This window comes from Nipponia nippon, unplaced genomic scaffold, assembly GCF_047370975.1.
Source record: "Nipponia nippon isolate SJK-2023a ecotype South Korea unplaced genomic scaffold, ASM4737097v1 scaffold_33, whole genome shotgun sequence".
Lineage (NCBI taxonomy): Eukaryota > Metazoa > Chordata > Aves > Pelecaniformes > Threskiornithidae > Nipponia > Nipponia nippon.
The window spans coordinates 1-19,599 of record NW_028262351.1 but is presented as its reverse complement, the minus strand read 5'-3'; the positions used below and the strand labels follow the sequence as shown (position 1 = coordinate 19,599).

Here is a 19,599-nt window from a genome sequence, read left to right as displayed (position 1 = left end):
AATGATGACACTTGTGTTCATTGAATGACCCATGTGTTCTCTTCCATTTCTTAACTTTTAAAACTCTAGGACATTTAACCCTGCAGACTATACAGAGTCTTCTGCCACAGATGGCTTTGGGACAAAATCGGAGATTTGGGAGACTGGTCAGAATGATGCAGATGATGGAACTGGTAAGATGCTTCAAGAAGTGGAAGGATTGGAATGAAGACCTGTAGCAAATTGCAGTTAAAATAACCATTCTGTTAGTGTTCAGTTAACTTCTGAAAACGTGAATACATCTCACATGACACAGATATTAGTATATTTTTATAGCTTACCTGCTACTAATGTGCAGAGCACATGCTGTAGCCTGAGTGACTCTCTGGTTAGAATGAAGGGAAGGCAATTTGCAGGTTTTTTTGTTTTAGTACTGACAATCCCTTGAGAGACAAAGGGATTTGAAGAGTTATTGTAAGAACCTTGTATGTAAAGAGCTGTTTAGATCTTAAGTACTGCTTAAGAGCTCACCTAATGTAGTTAAGGAGTATAAGTCCTACTAAAAGTGATTGGTCCACAGGCATTGGGCAATAGGGTGTGAATACCTAAGTAGAAGAAGAAAAAGAAAAGAAAAACTGTTTAAAAATATGAATCCACTCAGTGACACTGGGATGGCTTTGGAAGCCCCACCTCTACAGCACAGGAATGTAAGAATGTGAGTCTCTGGGACGGAGGAGAATTCCAAGATCTGCCACCTTTGAAGAGAAGAACTATTAACTAAAACACAAGTAGGCACTTGAATGGAAGCCAAAAGAGCAGTCTGCCTGTCTGAAGATAGAGGCAGCTGTGTGTTTCTGTATGAAGTTTCAAGTATGAAGTACATGCTCCTGGCTAAAGGCAAGAGACAGACATAGTTTGTAAAGGAACCACTTAACAGTGGTCTCATGGTGATTCAGAAATGAAGAATGTGACCTGCTTGTCTGTGACTGGGAAAACATGATACCTTGCTGCTTCCCGTATTCTGTGACAGGAGATGAAGACAAAGGAAACCCTGTGTCAGGATGGAGAAATTCATGTACATTGTTGTCCGCATTTGGGAACTACCGAGTGATAGGAGAGATCTTTTTTAACCCCAGCAAAGGGTAACTCTTCTGATCTCTTCATTGCTGAAGCCTACTCAGATGATTTTTTCATCAACCCCTGTGTCAAGTGTGGAAGGAAAAGACTGATACTGGAGGCCAGGGTGTGCTCTGTGGAGCTCTGCTGTGAGCCTCTTGAGATGCAGCTTTCTAAACTTCATACAAGCCATTTTCCACTTAACCAGAGAAGACAATAACAGGCTCGGAGTTTAGGAGGGCTTATGAGGCAGCTGTCTTGTCACTCTGAGTGCCTTCTAGTCCAGTGTGGGAGAGTGGCACTGAGTATATTAATGGTTATTGAAAGGGAGCTCTTTTGCCAAATATGCCATCTTTCCAAGGAATTACTTTTGAAATTACTTGGTGCTATAGTGCAAACAGAAATGCACCTTTTACTTTCACTCATGTTAGTTTTTCAAATAAGTTTATCAGTGAGTTAGAAGGATGCCTAATGACTTGAAAATTCCCCTAGGAATACTGATACTGTTGTTTGCTATATGTTAGCAGAGGGCAGGGTATGTTGTCACAAGTATTGCAGAAGCAATAAGGTTAACTAACTAAAGACGACATACAAAAAAGGCATGAGGAGACTGGACCAGAGGTAGAAAATTCACTGGTTAGTTATTAATTAATGTAACCGTAAGGCTGTGGTTTACGAATGACTTTGACTTATGCTTCACTTCCCAAGGAAGCTTGAATGTTTTGTGACCCTCCCTGCTAACTCTGGGTTGCCTTAATGTGCCTCCCCTATGGCAACCTCTGTTCCTTCTTGTAGGCATCTCCTCAGAATTCTGCCTAGGAATAAGAGTAGCTTGGTGTGGCTAAACAGATCCTCGTAAGAGTATGAATGTGTCTATGTGAGGGGTTTGCTGCTGAGCAAACAGATTGTTGGAAATTCAAAGTGTACTAGTTGACGCGTGGAACTTCTTTTTGGATGCCACGTGTGTTTTTGCTGTTAGGCTGTGCACATGTCACTGAGAACTGCACTGAACTTCAGTAACAGCAACTTAAGGCATGTATGGAAAGTTGGGGAGCATGGTATGGAGAAGGTGTGAGAAGGCATTTGGGAATTTTCCCTGGCCTTGTCAGATTAATGGTTCTTAGGGGTATGAATGAGTGAGCGTCAGTGTGGGGAGTTCCTGCAAAATCATTTGGTTGGTGGAAATTTAAAGTAAACTAGTTAAGTGTGAATGTTCTTTTTGGGTGCTAAGTACCATTTTGCTGCTAATCTTAATTTACTTTCAGTGCAAATGGAAAAGGCACCATAACTGACAAAACAAAAATGTCTCTATATATATGACTATAGGAAGAGTGTTTTATTTTAGTGTTTCTTCTTTAGACAAGCCGTAGGAATGTCTGAAATAAGTCCCTGAGCCAAAAAGAAGAGATCTCTTTAAAAAAAGTAGGCTTTTAAATTGAATCATTTAGTTTTGTCCAAGTGGGAAGCACTTACAAGTTTGTGATGGAAAGCATCTTGAGGGTTATTAGAGGAGGCTGCAGCTGGGGTAGTATTTTTAAAGCAGAAGAGAGAGTGTTGGGAAGGAAGATGGAAGGCAGGGGTAGGGGGAAGAATTGGCAGACAAGATGTGGGGCTGGAAGCAGGTTGTACAAAGTTGAGCTGTTGATTTGGCTTGTTAATCACAAATATTAGGTTTTAATCCCCCCCCCCCCCCCTAATTTACAGTGCTGTTATGTTAGTTACAAATCAACAGTCCCAGTAATAAGTAAGTTACCAATGTGGAGTTACTAAAGATGTGAATGAGGGGGTTGTATATGTATGGAAATCCATAAAGCCTGCAGTGAGCTTGTGAAGGATGTCAGATAAGAGTATATACAGAGGAAGGGCAGGATGGAAATCCCTCTCTTATTCCTCATTACCCAGTCCCATTTCTTCTTTCATCTAAAAAGAAAGAAAACAAAATTAGCTCATACTAGCTACTTGGAAAATTAGTGTCTTTCATCTGCATTTACATTAAAAAGGAGATAACTGGGCAACTACCTGGAGAAACAGAACGAATTTTGCGTATCAAAATGTTTTCTGAAGACATCATGCAAATAGAAACTCTCTGTGGAGTTCTGAGTATTTACTAAGTATTTCCTCTTTAAGACAGTGCTGGGAAAGGATCAATGTCAACATTTTCAATTAAAAAGAAATACACTATTTGTTTCCAAAATGTAGTTGCCCCCGTACGTGCTCTGAAAGTGCTCTAAAACCTCTTGTCCTGAATTGTTGCAGATGCCAGAGGAATCGCAGTAGCCTGAAAGAAAGATGTTTCTAGGTGCACCATTGTGTAATCCTATAGAAAACCTGGCTGGTTCTGTGGAGGTAAAATTTAGTGTTGTTGGTTGAAATAAAAAGAGAGTAAAAGGTGAATCTTTAATGGTTCATAACATTTAAGTATAATTGTATTCCAAATAATTCAGCATTGGTTTTCCTGCATCCTAATTTTTATAGAAGTAATGTACAACTGAAAGGCAAAGAGAAGGGACAGGTGGGAGGAAACAAAATGATCAGTCTTCATCCAAAAGGGACTAAACTTGAACAGCATGATTGATATTTTCTTACAGGCATGCTGAGTGTTCAGTCTCTTACATTTTTGTAATGTACAAGTCAGTGGGAGATCCTGAACAACAAATCACAGCAGTTCTTATAAATAAATTATGTTGGAGGTGGTCACTTCTCAAAGTAGGTTATAAAAATGGTATTGTATTCTGGTAGTTTACTGATACCTCTACTTTGATAGAATTTCATAAATTTCACAGAAAAACTTCCTTTGTTATCTTGGTTATGAGCAGCCTTAAATGACTCTGAAACTGAAGAACAAGAAAGAAAAAATAAATTATAGTGTAACTGTCAAGGGAGGAAGAACGGAATTGTGTAGCTTGGAAGTTACAATGAACTTGGGGTTTTTAGGACTGCTGTAAAAGTTGGAAGGAACATTTTAAGGAAACCTGCAGGTCATTCTAGAATGTGAATGTAATCTGGAAGGAAAGGATTAATACATAAGATTGGGATAGACCAAAATAAAATTATTTTGGGGCTAATATCTATGGCTGATTATTCAAAAAAGGAAAAAAAAAAATCAAATAGTGTGATAGGAAGTGAGGAATTGGAGGAAAATAGCTGAAGACTTACCAAAAACATATAGTATACTTTTTATTGGCTTTATAACTTTCTAAAACTAAACTTGTTACAAAGGGAAACAGGAAAGAGTCACAGATAGCCATCTAGGTTGAAGTTGCTATGACAAGGATCCTTGAAAACACAAAGCATGATTTTGGTAGAAAACAGAGAACTCTTAAAATTGTGGTGCTTTGCAAGGCATGGGGGTAAAGGTTGGGAAGAGGATATATGGAGTTGCAATAATGCCAAGGTGGATTTTTGGACTAAAAGGAAATTGATACACTTGTGGCAAGATCAGACTTAGAATCCCATGAATAGGAGGAAGGCATTAGCAAACTGGGTTTAATGCAGAGAAGAGCAGTGAAATAACTGAGGCTGGAAGGATTGAGTTGGGAAGGTAGAGTGTTAATAAGCAACAATAATAAACTTAGCTTGGGTAAACTAATAAAAGGGTGAAGGGTTGTGTTCAGTATTTAAAAAGAGTAAACACACAGAACCATGTTCATAAGTAGGAGCAACGGATAAATGTTTAAATTGAATATCAGGAAAATGTCATAAATGTTATTCCAAACAGGCTTGGTCTCCAAAGGTGGTGGGGGATGCTCAAGAGTTGGGCTTGATGTCTGAGCTCTTTTTGTGTTTGTTTTAGCAGACTCCAAGCTCTGTTGTTCTGAGTTCTGGCACCAGCACGAGGTTTGTCTTCTACAGAGGCAGGCCTTGCTCTGACTGATGGGAGATAAATATAAGCAGGGCAAATACTAGGATGTATTTCTTTAAAGAGGAGATATCAGAGGTAGGGATACTGTGCTGGTCAGGAGAAGGGAAAGAAGATCAACTGTTTCTCTAAAAACTGCTGCTCATTGGACTTTTCCTCCTTTCCAAAATTTCTGTGGAAACGTGTGGATTAGTCTAGAAATTTGAGGCATTGTAGTAATTCTGTGCTTGGATATGATTATTAGTTATTTTTCAAATGCCTCAGTATTTTGCAGCATGGAGAAACCTCCTGGTTAGGGGCTGTTTGGTAACGTGTAAGCATGAGATGTTTCAGGCAACTCTATATTGCTCCACAGAGCCAACAAAGAGCAGATGTTACCTTGCTCAGGACCTGCCAAATAATTTTTGATTCCAAGGTATAAACCCCCTCTCTTCTCCCCACTGTGTGTATATCTTCGTGGTAGGCCTGTTCACCTCACTGGATTGGTGTCATTCGACCCTCCTCTGCCCAAGGTGCTGCTTTGTAAAGGTGGACAAAAGAATGCACTAATGTAGTGATGGCATTAGTACGAACTGGATTTGATGCTGTCTTCAGGGGGCTTGTTTCTGGATGAATGTCTCGGAGGGTTTCTGGTTAAGTAAAAGTAGATGATTAAAGCAGTAGTTCTTTTGCTTTTGTACTTGATCAAAGGTGATGGTAGCAGGAACTTTACTGCTGGTGTTTTCTTTGCTCGTGGTCATGTAGTTTAATTGAAGGCTCTGGTTGTTGCTGGGATAACCTTCCCTATGCTTATGCTGGTGGGCAAGGCCTTCAGTCCATTTATTGCTCTTGTATGTCTGTGCCTGCTGTTTCCTATGGAAGGGATCAGGTTTTTGCATCCATAGGATCGTTTCCTGTAGTTTTCCCATTGCCCCATGCTGTGGACTGCATGCTGTGCTCCAGTGTTCGCCAAATAAACTCTGCCACAAGTTATGGGAAGAAGCGTTTTGCAGCTACAGTGGAAGCTTATTGAGTCTTCTGCTGCCATTATATGAATTATATATGTTTTAAAATAAAATTGCTCTATCAGGGGAAGGAATTGGGATTGTTCTGCCCTGAGGAGAGAGTTAACAGGTTGGAAAGGAGCCTCCAGAGGCATAGCTTGGGTCTGGAATTTGAATATGTTGAAATTAGGATTATGGATGTCAGAGCAGGTGTTGTGGTTGTGTTTTGTTCAGGCTCTGTATGAATTTGTGCATGAAACTGGGAGATCCAGTGGGAGGGTTGAATAACCTCTCACTGTCATTGGGGACATAGGAGGAAGTTCTTCCAATGTTTGGGATTAATCACTGGTTGCAGACATGCATTCGTGTAAATTATGTCTGGTACCATAGTGGCTAAGAAATTCCCGAAATCAGAAATTAAAGGGGGGGAAAAAAACCCAGCCTTCCCAAAATTTTAAATCTGCAGACCAATTTTCTAGAGCTTCCCATGTTTCCAACCACCATCTCCTCGCTTTGTGTTCCACTAATAATGAAAACAGGATTGCTTATAAAGCAGAAGGGTTGAAATATGACATTGTGCTTTTAGCTTGTAACTGTTTTCTTTCCTTCCTCAAATTACAATAGGAGCGTGGAAAAACTCAATAGAAGAATGGACAGCAGAAGACTGGAATGAAGATGTAAGTGTACCTTGTTGGATAGACCCATTCATTATTTACCCTTTTCAGAGTTTCTGTGTTGTCTTCAAAAACTAAATGTTCGAAGTAATATTTTGCTGTATGCATGCAATTTCTTACTGTGTTTCTTGCTGTAATTCCTGTTTAATATATATATATTTAGAAAGCTTATTTTTTAAATAAAATTGAATCAAGAAATATTAATTTATTTTGCTGGGTGGACAATTCATAGATAATAAAATTTAAAGTTTTATACCAAATTAAGTATTTGTGAATTATAGTTCTCCAATGCTCAATGCTGATGGGTGTTAACTGCATACTTCCCCCTACTATTGTGTAGGGATTTAAAGTCATATTATCACAAGACTTTTATGTAATTAAGTGCTGAAGCTTACTATCAACTTTAGACTCCTCATTTGATGCTTTTTGTTTGAAATCTGCATAACTGTTTCACTTAGTCCCCTTCATGTTCATAATATTAAAAAAAGGAGCTAGTAGTATGCTGAAGTTAGCACTTAATTGCTTTATTCCTGTTGTTTCATCATGATGTGTTGTCTAAAGTACTACAACAATTTTCATTCTCGTTCTTTATCAGGCAAGAGATGTCTTCATGTCTGCAAAATATTTGGCATTTGTGATCATCACATGTGAAAATCGCGTTTGTGATTTTAAGTGTTCAGTTATTGTATTAAAGCTTAAGCAGTTCAGAAAACAAACAAAGTAGCAAGAAATATGGAAAGGAAAACTTAGCTTTTAAGAAGTTTTTCATCTTTTATAGGAATATCCATTATTTCAAGTTTATTTTCAGAAGAGCAAGAGATTGTCTCGGAAGTCATCCCTTTTGCCTCCTCCTGTAGGGTGGCATGTCAGTGTTATCCCTAGAAATGTGTGAATGTTTCATATAACAGATATGAAAACTCTGTCTTTACCTAATGAGGGCTGTATCTTTTGAGAAAATTAAAAGAAACTCTAAAATTCCTAGGTTTTCTGTATTGGTTACTGCCATTGAAAGCTGACGTTTTTTAAACCTGTCCTCTGTTTCTGTAGTATACGCTAGAGGTAGACTAAGGGCCTGAGGATAGTGAAAATTTCTGGCCTTGTTTCTCACCCCTGTTTGATGCTGGTACAGTACAGCATTTGTAGTACGGGACGGGTGTTGAGCAATGCTGACTAGGGATAGGATTTTTTTTAATTAATTATTAAACCTGAGTAATTTGCACATGAATCTTGAAAGAGCAGCAGATGAAATCTCTAGCCTGTTGTTAATTTTTATTAATTTTAGAGTCCTGGAAAAATCCGTGTAACCTAGGAGAAAGTTGTTCGTTTGCTGATGTTCGGAAAGAGTGAATGAAATGGCGAGCTGCAGATACATTAGCCCAAAACATGCCTGGGGAAAAAATAAAGGAAAAATTAATTCATCTGCTATAAATAAAATAGAAGTGTAAGAATACAGCTTGTGCCATTCAGTGTTGTTTTATGGAAAATAGGTCCACTTCAAATAAACCTGAGCTTGGTCTTTAAGTAAATTGCAAGTTAACTGTGAAGCTAGAGTATGTCCTTGTAAGAGATTTGATCTACATCTTTTGTTCTAAAAATAATTACATACTATCACAAAACACATTGCAAGGCAGATTTTAATCCACTTAAATTTTGGCAAATAAATCTTTTGCAGGAGGACCCTTATTGAACGTGGGCATTTCTAGGAGGACTATAAAGGAATCCAGTCCCAGGACAGATGCCTTCTAGTGCCTTTATCAATGATTTGGAAGTAAAAATAAAAATCACTGCTGAATAAAATGTGTGGAAAATCCAAAAACTATTGGAATGGCAATTAAAAGTAAGCCAGTCATGCAGAGAAATCTGGACCTCTGCTAGACTTGACCTGTTCAAATGAAAAATGCTTTAATATAGCCAAGTGCCCATTTGCTTTATAGGAATAAAGGCACACCTCCAGAACAAGGGGCTGTTTTCTGGAAAGCAGCAACTGAAAAATTTTCAGGGTTGTAGTGGATGATGAAAAAAGAACAGCTCAGCATGATCTCCTAAAGGACTGATGCTGTGGCAAAAAAAAAAAAGCTATTGTAGTCTCTTTGCCTGTAGGCACTCTTCCCTGTCTCTTAATCATTCTTGATTTATATTTCTGTATGTGGACTCTCCTGAACTTGATTCTGAAGTACTGCATCCAATTATGTATTGCTTTTACAAAACAAAAATTGTGGAAAATAGCTGAAAATTATTTACTGATAGAAGAGGTCCTTGAGAGTGAGATTTTTAGTTTACTGAATCTGAAAAGGTTACTTTATTAGCATATAATGGGCTCTGGTTTTAGTCTGGCAGACAAAGGCATAATATGAACATGTGGCTGGAAAATGGAGCTGTGTATTTAAATGTATAATAAACAAACAATTCTAGCAGCATGACTAAAACAACTAAGGAAGCTGATGTATTTGCTGTCTGCAGATAAAGACCAGGTGTTCTTCTGAAGAATATTTTTGTTTAAATGTAGTGTTCTCTAGTCAGATACAAGTTACCAGCAGGTGAGTGAAATTTAATGTTGTTTGACCTGAGAAGGATTAGATTTTTGTGATCTAATAGTCCTGTCTGGTATTTGTCTTTAGTAGTGAGTACTGAGCAAGTATAGTAGATTGTCAGCATGCTCTTAAATAGAGTGGAAACTAGTTGCAGTGAAAATAGGAGGTTGTATTTTGTTAAAGGGATATTCAGGGCATGGACAATGAAGGACCAGACAAATGTTGAGGTACTGTAGATGGCTCTGGGTTTTCCTGTTAAAATTGTGATCATATTCTCCTATTTAAAGAAAATAACGTTTAACTACAGAAACTATCAGAAGGGGAGAAATAGAATATGTACAAAGTGCTGGAAAGTGGATGAAGGCAAACATTTTCTGTACGATATTGGTAGTCGTAGTTTTTATTTGAAACAACAGAAGCACTTTAAAAAAAAAAAAAAAAAAAAAGAAAAAAGTGTATTTTAGTGGGAGTGTTTCCTTTACCAGAAAGCAGCATGAGAACTTGTTTTATTTTCTTTAACTTCAGTACATCATATCAAAACAGTAATAAGGTTTTGTTATTTCTGATTTGTTGATGTTGAGTTTTTATGAGGATGCTGGAGTATATTTTCCTGTTCTCCTCACCTTTCAACTGGCCAATAGGAGCTGGTAGCTAGTTGTTAAATATATTGTCTGTTTGGTGATTGGAGAATGATTTTTATCATAGGAACAGGAGCTGAAAAGCACAGGCATTTCACTGCAGATGGAGGAAATACCCTTGTGAGGCCGACATTTGCAAATGGTTCACGACTGTTCATTCAGTTCTGGGAAAATGCCAGAGCCTCAGTGAAAGATTTGCAAGTGTAGTGTACGGTGAGCGTAAATAACTTTGTTAGGAGCTGATAATGCTACTTCTAAGAAATACTGAATACATCTGTGTAATAAAACTTTTCAGCTGCTGCTGCACGAAGTATGTGTTTTGACAAATGCCGTAATCCCAGCAGACTTCTGAATTCGGTGCTTGATTGGAGCTTGTGGCAGTGAGTTTGCAACAGGGTGTAGGGTAAACTTCAATGTAGCCAAACTGGTAGCTGGAGACTTTTGTTTTGCATGCTGGCTCACTTGAAGAGAACATCTCCTCTCTCATACATCAAGCATGCTTTTGCGTTGTCACAAACATCCTCAGGCTCCTCGATTTGCTTAGTTTTCAGGATTCATCAGTTTTGGCCACAGTTAGTCTTATCCAGGGTTATGTGAGTGTAAGAAACTGTTGACGTTACAAAGAATTTAATATTTAACCAAGGAATTGCAGACCATAGGCTGCTGCTCGTGCCATTAGCTGACCTCCTTGTGCCATATAATGCAGGAGTCTCATAACACTACAAAAAGTACAGTACATGTTGTTCTAGAATAACACGTACAGTGGGGAAAGGGTTGAACAATAGAGAAACAGCCTTTTTAATTGGAAATATGCTTGAGCTGAATCTTCTGTCTTCATTTCGGTCAGCGCATAGAGTTGCGAACTGGCAGCATTATGCACAGGACAGAGTTGTGTTCCAGAAAGATGGGATTAAAGTACGTTGTATTGGCAGCAAGGGAAGGGAAGGAAATGGAGGGAGGAACTGTGGTGGTACTTATTTTTTCATGACACAATGTGTTGCACATAAGCGGGTGCTAGGAGAATACGTGAAACTTTTGAACTTTGCCTCTGAGTGGTAAGTGATTGCTCCCAGTCAGCCCTTCTGCGTCCTGCTTAAATCAACAGTGTTTTCTAGGAGAATCCCAATCAGATGACCGTGTTCAGGGATATATGTGCTTTTAGTAGAGCTGCCTGTGGGATGGCAGGTGAAATTAGCTCATGTCCGTGATGTCCTTTAAACTGGGCTGCTAGCAATGCATGCAATTAAAAATGCATAATTTCCTGAAAGAGCTGTATTCAAATGTCACATTCTAAAGGGATTCTTTGCAAGTGTTTGAATAGGTCAGTTATTCTTTAGTCTAAATACAAAGCTACACCAAAGTAGTTAAGGGAGATTTTGTGCAAATTTAATTTAAAATATAACCATTATACATGCATGTCTTTATCTTGTTAAACCTAACCTGTACTGGCTTAAGACCTATTCTGGTTTGCAAGTATTCCTGTCAATATGTTGCGAATGAGCGGTTAGGTCGCTTAAATAATCACCACCACAGGTATTTGCAAATAGTGATTTTAATTTATAAAAGGGTGATTTAACAAAGTTCGATGGCAAGGTTCACTCTATTACTTATTAAATGAATGGAATATATGGAGAGAGAGAGGAAGATTGAGGTAGAAGGGAATAAAAGGGGGGAGTAAAGGAGGCCCTCCCATTGAGTCACGAGGTTCAGAATGGACCCCCTTGCTTTCTAAACTCCTCAGAGAGGAGCCTAGGTGTGGCTGGATCCAATCCTAGTCTCAGACTTGGTCAATGGTTTATGTCTAAGGATTATATGTATTTAGCAGCAACTTAGGTTTATTCACAGCAAGGAGAGAATCACAAGAATTTAGTAACTAATCATTGGTTACTCTAGCATCTACAAAGTGATTAAATAAAACTTACTATAATATTTGTATTGATACACACACACAATCACACAATAGGCCTAATAAAGGTACCTCTTAAAATACCTTGCGAGTTTGATATGCGCAGATAAAGATACCCATCAAAAATTCCCCTCGAGTTCAGTGAAATACTCACTTCAATGATCGTCTCAATGGGCGAAGGGTTGAACCTCAAGGAGTGAAGGGCACCGGAGATCAGCCCAGGTCCTGTTGCCAGGCCTCCGTATGCAAACTTAAGAGCTCACATCTCTGAGAGGCGTCCCACTCAGAGGGAAATACTGGCGCAGCCCACTGCAGTCCAGGAGAGCTCAAAGGGTCTCCTGTGGTACCGCTGTTTATAGGCTTGTGAGATGATTGACTTTAGGCATCAGTAAATTTCCATTCTGGCCACAGCTGCGGTCGGTTATTGCTGAGTTCTCGTTAATCTCAGCAAGGCAGGTACAATCCTCCTGTACTGATCTGCCTGAGTTATGATCCACAATGATGTGTTCCCAAGCTGTCAAGGGGTGACTGATTATGCCAGGTGAGATCAAGGCATTCTTGTTCCCCAGCTCAGCCATGCAAGAGTGCCTGGTATGACCAAGGGGCGCCTGATGGCCAGACTCATTGCTCAGAGGCCAAGCCTTGACAGGAGTCCCTGTGGTTGTAAGGTGGTCCAGAGAAAGGGGGGGGGGGGGGGGGGGAATGCACCACCACACAATAGAAATGAATTAGCCCTAGGAAGTTGTAGCTGTTTACTATTTTTTAAAAAGAAAAGCTATTTAAAAAAAAAAAAGAACAGTAAACAGCCCACCCCCCTACAAACCAAAATCACCCCCTGTCCTGGTTTTGTCTGGGATAGAGTTAATTTTCTTCCTAGTAGCTGGTATAGTGCTGTGTTTTGGATTTAGTATGAGGATAATGTTGATAACACACTGATGTTTTAGTTGTTGCTAAGTAGTGCTTATACTGGTCAAGGACTTTTCAGCTTCCCATGCTCTGCCAGGTGCACAAGAAGCTGGGAGGGGGCACAGCCAGGACAGTTGACCCAGACTGGCCAAAGGGCTATTCCATACCATATGACATCATGCTCAGCATATAAACTGGGGAGAGTTGGCCGGGGGGCAGTGATCGCTGCCTGGGGACAGGCTGGGTGGCGGATGGTGAGCGGTTGCATCACTTGTTTTTTTTCCTCAGTTTTGTTCCTCTTTTTCTTGTTGTTTTCCTTTTTATTATTGTTGTTGTTATTTCAATTATTATTATTTCAGTTATTAAACTGTTCTTATCTCAACCCATGAGTTTTCTTACTTTTATCCTTCCGATTTTCTCCCCCATCTCACGGGGGGGGGGGGGGGGGGGGGGGAGTGAGTGAGCGAGCGACTGTGTGGTGCTTAGTTGCTGGCTAGGGTTAAGCCACAACACCCCCTTTCCCCCCAAAACCCCAACCAACCAGCTCCCCCTCCCCAGCTACCTGTGCAAGCATTTATCTTTATTCTAACAGTATGGTGAAAGCAGTACAGTTTTCTGCTGTGGATGGTCTGACTGGTTATACTAGTATAAGCAATTACATGGTTCTCCCTTTATTATTGTTTTCAAACGCATGCTCACAGAGCAGTCAGTTTAAGATGTTATTGCCGCCCCTAGCAGAAATGCCAAAAAGGAACCACGAATGGTAGTTCACTGTCCATATCTGAGTGCAAACCTGCCTCTGCTGGTGATGGGAGCTGAAATGTAAAACATAGGGATACATGAAATGAGTGGGAACGGTGCAATGTGTTAGACTTCTGCAACAAGATTTGTCAGAGCTGCTCTATGGAGTCCTAAATTATGTCTGCACAAGGTATCTTTACACTGATGATATACCAACTGTCATGTTTAATTACTTTCTACTGGTATATTTTTCAGTTAAACTATTGCCCAAACTGATGTAATTACATTGGTATACCATTGTGTGTGTTCAGTAGATCAAATTTCCTAACACTTTAATTAAATTGGTACCTGATTCTGTGGAGAAGACTTTACTGAAGTTTGACTGTGTTTGACTTTTTAAGTAGAGCTGCAGCATAACTGGTTGTAATGGTAGTTTGACTTTACTTTTGTCTTGAAAGTACATGACCAAGAATTTCTGCAGATGTCGCAGCAATGAAGTGTGAGCATGTGTATGATTAAAATACCCACTCCCCCCCCCCCCCCTTTTTCAGCTTTCTGAAACAAAAGTCTTCACTGCTTCCTCTGTTCCTGCTGAGAATCACGTGACTCCTGGGCGAAGGTAAGCTCCTCTTCCACGTTTTTCCCTATACCTTAAAAACCTTCTGCTTGGTGAAGCAATGTTAGTTTGTGCGTATAAAGTGTTGAATAAAACACAGGGCAGCCTTGGTCAGAGATTGGTCAAGCTAATTTCAAAATTGCGAAAGCCTTGCTTGCAAATAGTTGGTTTTGTGAGTTTCCTGTGTTAGCTATTATTGACTATGGAAGTGGAGCCAAACTTACCAAATCCACAAGTATAATACTGAGAAGACCCTGTCTTCTGCACAAAGACTGCTTACAGGCAGGAACAAAAGTAGCTGGGAAGAAAAGTTTTCTGCTGTTGAAAAAGCAGCTCTGGCTTTGCTGTCCAGAAAATGGAAAGCCTGCCCCTGTAGATGCAGAAAGTGTTCAGAACATAGCGCTTTGACAAATGTGTTAACAGAAAGCTTGCGTTGGCAAGAAGGTGAATTTCCTGGTAAGCATCACAATTACTTGCCTTAACTGAGATATAGAGTTCAGATAGAGAACCAAAAATATGGCAGTTGCTGCCTTCCTTTGCTTGCATTTGTCTTCACCAAATGCCCTGCTGCTGATGATATGGAATCACTTGCCTGCATTAGCCTCAGGTCCCAGGAGAGCGGGTTAAAGTTGTGTGATGAAGACTTCGGTAGTTGGATAGCATCAGACCTGAAAACTAGATGGCCTAATGGTCCCAAACATCCTGATACAGCTGTACTGCTGTACTCCAGACTGCAGCAAAATTTTCCTCATAACTTGGATGTGATCTGGAGGAGGCATGGTGTCAGCTGGCCTACAGTTTATATTCCTTTCCTTCTTAAAAGTGATATGCTCACATGTTCATTGTTGTAATGCAAATATTCTTCCAGTGGATGTCCCTCAAATTATGTTAGAAAATATTTTAGTTCATCAACTCAAATTCTGGTGTGTGGTGGTTTGTTTTTTGCCTTTTTTTGGGTTTGGGTGGTGTTGGTTTTTTTTCCTTGCCATAAGAAAGGTTTGGGCATTAAGAAATCTATGCTAATGAAAGTGCTGGAAGCAGCTCTTCAGCCCAAGCCTGCAGTATATTTAGGATAAACTTAAGTCAGAATTTTTGGAGTAGATTTCTTTTATTGTCTGAATGCTTTGCTTTTCCTTGGATAAACCTGTGCTAAACGTGGTAGGGGTTAGTAAGCCGTGCTAAATATAAGAAAATTCATGTTTCTCATCCTGCTCAGGTATGTGTGGTAGAGTAATTTTGGATATGTGCCTACTATCTGAGAAACTTAGCTTTTATTTCTGCTGCTCTTGTGACTTCCATGTCATCGCTCAATCGCTGCATGTGTGGCTTTGTTCTTTACTGTCCTCATACCCACCCTATACAGAGGTAGGACTTTGATCCCTTGCTCTTTTTAAAGGGATAGCGTGATATACAGAAAATGTGGATTATCAATATATATATAATGGGCTTGCAGGCAGGATCCACTTAAACATAATGTATCTTTTATGGTTTGTCTCCATTTACTTGGTTATATTAATCATATAGGTTATTTATGTGATACATGATGTTATAAATTTGATAATGTTTGAAAAGAGTGCAAAGATAATTTATATTCTAACTGTAGTGGAAGGTTTCAGTGAGCAGAATATTACTTTCTGGCAAAAACCTCTATTCTACCTCTTTTTTTATATGGCAGACAAGCTATATTTGAAAAGACTGTTAATCAGTAATAATTCTGTTGCTGGTACAGCAGCTTTAGTATTGTCAGTGCTTTCTTCAGTTTCAGCGCAGCCTAATCATCATGTTTATTCCAGCCAAACTTTGCTTTTTCTTACAGCATTGATTTGGTAACACTGCTTCAAAAGCCTGTGACTTCTACCCAAGAGGCAGAAGGCAACTCATTTGAGGCTCCCCAGCAGCAGACCTTTGGCCAAGCCCTAGTCTTCACAAATTCTCAGCACAGCACCCAGATGGCATCAGGAGCTGGCAGCTCCAGTGCTGTAAACTCTTATTCTCCTCAAAGTCTGGTAAAATTATCTTATGCTTTTTAAATATTGTTTATGAGTAAATATTTCAGGTTAAACAACTTTTCCAGTACTGGTCATTTCATGAGATGTTTCACTATTTGTAAAATTCAGGTTGCAAATGTTGAAGGAATGGAATTAAGAATTCCATTTGGGTCACACCAACCCCATGCAATGCTACAGGCTTGGGGAAGAGTGGCTGGAAAGCTGCTTGGCAGAAAAGGACCTGGGGGTGCTGGTTGACAGCAGGCTGAATATGAGCCAGCAATGTGCCCAGGTGGCCAAGAGGGCCAATGGCATCCTGGCCTGTATCAAGAATAGTGTGGCCAGCAGGACCAGGGAGGTGATAGTGCCCCTGTACTCAGCACTGGTGAGGCCACACCTTGAATACCATGTTCAGTTTTGGGCCCCTCACTACAAGAAAGACATTGAGGTGCTGGAGCGTGTCCAGGGGAGGGCAACGAAGCTGGTGAAGGGTCTGGAGCACAAGTCTTATGAGGAGTGGCTGAGGGAGCTGGGGTTGTTTAGTTTGGAGAAGAGGAGGCTGAGGGGAGACCTTATTGCTCTCTACAACTACCTGAAAGGAGGTTGTAGCAATGTGGGGGTTGGCCTCTTCTCCCTAGTAACGAGTGATAGGACGAGAGGAAACGGCCTCAAGCTGCGCCAGGGGAAGTTTAGGTTGGATTTTAGGAAAAACTTCTTCACCAAAAGGGTAGTCAGGCATTGTACCAGGCTGCCCAGGGAAGTGGTTGAGTCTCCATCCCTGGAGGTATTTAAAAGACAGGTAGACGTGGTGCTTGAGGACATGGTTTAGAGGTGGACCAGGCAGTTAGGTTAATGGTTGGGCTCGATGATCTCGGAGGTCTTTTCCAACCTTAATGATTCTATGATTCATATACACACAAAAAAAATTACTTTTTTTTCCTGGTTTTGCAAGTAGTTGTTTCTTGGTTTACATGAAGTACTTTGTATTCATTTTTGAGTAGAGAGCAGATGTGTTTACTGCATGCTGATTTAGGATGAAATAATTTGTTTATAGTGAAGAGTTCTATTCCAGAAAACTCTGATGTGTTATTTCCAAGCACATATCTGACTGCTTTTTGTAGAAACCTGCCTATTTCTGAGTCAATTGTGAGGGCTTGAAATTGGGCACATATTTATTCTCTGAAAATCAGTTCAACTATTAGTAAATATATGCTATTTTGAGATACGTGGATTCAAGTAAATCAATATTGTTGCAGTCACAGGGGTGGAAGTTATATCAGTGATAATCAGAAAAGATCTGGCCATATGCTACAACTGCTGAATTTTTTTATTGGTCATCTGTTAGTAGTCTAGGGCTGAAGAGGTTTTAGTTGCTGCCAAATAGCAGCTGTAGTTATTGGCCCTATGGTTATGTTCAAATTATTAAATACTTCACTCCTTCCCCTCTTCTTTTTTGTCTTTTGGTAGTCTGCAGTTCTTTGTTCTGGCTTTGGAGAACTTGGATCCTCTAAATTGGCAAACTCTACTGGATCCCAAATCTTGGACCAGTTGAAATCTCCAGGATTGGGTCAGCTTACCTCTCAACAAAACAATAGTAGCTCTACCACCACTACCACAACTACCACATCATCCTGGGATCTAAAACCACTCATTACTCAGTCCTCAGTCCTTAGTCAGTTTGGTAAGTGCTTTGACATAGCTTTCTCTCTCTTTCTCTCTCTGTTACCCTGTAAGATTTCTTAATGCCAATGACAGTTGGCCTTAATGAAAGACTTTTTCTAAAAAATGTAATCCTAATTATACAATTGGTTACAACATTGTAAGAGTTACACTTACTTGCTGGTAATAGACATTATGAGTATATCACAAACTAAGTTTTGATAGGCTTAAGTCTATCCATAAATGTTATTGCATCTTTAGAAGTTCTTGAGCCTTCATGTAATGACATCTTTGATTTAATGTGCTTGAATATTTAAGTGGAACTTTGATATGACTTTGTTTCTCAATAAATCCTGGAAAATATTTATTTTCATTGTGTCTATGCTGCTTCTAGCTGACTATAAGGCTGTACCATATTTTCTTTTTTCCCCACTTTTTTCTCTTCTAACCATTATGTGAATTTTGAATGAGTACTGTATAATTTCTTCATAATGTGCATCATACCTCTGTGTTCTTTCCCTAGTGTGCTGAGAATGATGCACTTTACCCATTTTGTCTATTAATAATTCTATGGATTTTTCATTTAATTGAGTAAAATTAGTAGAAACAGTGAAAATGACACAAGCCTGGTTTTTTGCAGTGTAGTTCCTAGCAGCATTTTCACTGTGAAGAGTGATAGCTCTTGTATCTCTCTTGTGTATGTGTATATGTTTCCAGATAGATAAGCAGCCAATTCGGTAACAGTTATAATCTTTAACACGCAGCAATTCTGAAAAAAATGTTTATGTACATTTTAAGCTGCTTTCTAATGCACTTTACCAACTGAATAAAAATACCTTCACATTGCAAATGCTGTGGATCTGTTACGGTTGTTGACCAGTGCTCTGATCCACTGCCTGGCTTTCAGCATCTGAAAAATATGAAAGGGGAAGACGTGGAAAAAACTGTCAGTTTCCAGTGTCTCTTGGCTTTCAGCCAGATTGAGATGGTAGAAGACTTCCTATTTGCATTGAAAATCTTCTCCTTTGTAGGGGCAGGAAATCCTAACTCATAATACCTCTAAATTGCAACTCTAGACCCCTTGGAAGTAATCACATTTTATTGGCACAGTTAATTGCAGTGAAACTTGCAGTGTTTGATTAAAATAATCCATAACAGTTTTTGAGGACTAATGTGTGATAATATTATGTGACTGTATAGATAGGTTTGTTTTCATATTTTTGAAGGAAGCTAAATAATGCTTGCCTGCAGCTGTTTGTTTAAAGTAGAGAATATCAAATGATGGCCTTATTATTGTGGTGGTAATGTTCAATGTGAAACTCGTGATGTCTGAAAGAGACTTGCACACGCTATAAAATCATAGCTGTCGAGTATGTGAAGAACGGTGTTTAATGCTTTAATTTTGATATTTCTTTTTCCCAATGCTGACCAGACTTTAAATCCCAGCCTGAACCATCCCCAGTTCTGAGCCAGCTGACCCAGCGACAGCAACAACAAACGCAGGCAGTTCCTGTTCCTCCTCCTGGGCTGGAGTCCTTCTCCTCCCAGGTAAAACTTCATGAGCCATCACCAGTACACACCTCTACAGCTGTTAGCAAAATGTTACAGCTCCCCACTATATCTGTGAATAACCGGGCAGTGACGGCCCATCAAACCCAGCAGAAACAGATAAAACAACCAAAACGGAGGATAACTCCAGCATCCAAGGTGGGTAATTGAGTGGTGGCTGGTCCTTAGTAAATGTAAAAACATACAAAAGCTTGTGTCAGAAATAGTGTGGCCAGCAGGACTAGGGATGTGATCGTCCCCGTGTACTCAGCACTGGTGAGGCCGCACCTTGAATACCATGTTCAGTTTTGGGCCCCTCACTACAAGAAGGACATTGAGGTGCTGGAGCGTGTCCAGAGAAGGGCAATGAAGCTGGTGAAGGGTCTGGAGCACAAGTCTTATGAGGAGTGGCTGAGGGAGCTGGGGTTGTTTTAGTTTGGAGAAGAGGAGGCTGA

The 19,599-nt window shown here is 39.8% G+C and overlaps 1 protein-coding gene and 1 non-coding gene across 12 annotated transcripts in view; both read left to right on the top strand.

Moving 5' to 3' along the window:
• LOC148054130 (ubiquitin-associated protein 2-like) overlaps positions 1-19,330 on the top strand; it is a 71,063-nt gene extending 51,733 nt beyond the window's left edge. For 10 of the 11 annotated variants that reach the window (XM_087770804.1, XM_087770807.1, XM_087770802.1 and 7 more), the window contains 6 exons: positions 70-173; positions 6,562-6,614; positions 13,885-13,952; positions 15,766-15,955; positions 17,405-17,618; positions 19,029-19,330. In XM_087770804.1, the coding sequence (XP_087626930.1) occupies positions 70-173; positions 6,562-6,614; positions 13,885-13,952; positions 15,766-15,955; positions 17,405-17,618; positions 19,029-19,315 (916 nt within the window). In that variant the 3' untranslated portion in view covers positions 19,316-19,330. The remainder of the gene's footprint in view (positions 1-69; positions 174-6,561; positions 6,615-13,884; positions 13,953-15,765; positions 15,956-17,404; positions 17,619-19,028) is intronic. The other variant, XM_087770799.1, reaches the window with a different exon arrangement.
• Positions 17,004-17,087, top strand: LOC148054131 (small nucleolar RNA SNORD121A). Its single transcript, XR_015707646.1, has one exon. It is a non-coding gene; the product is annotated as a small nucleolar RNA SNORD121A (small nucleolar RNA).
• Positions 19,331-19,599: the final 269 nt, after the last annotated feature.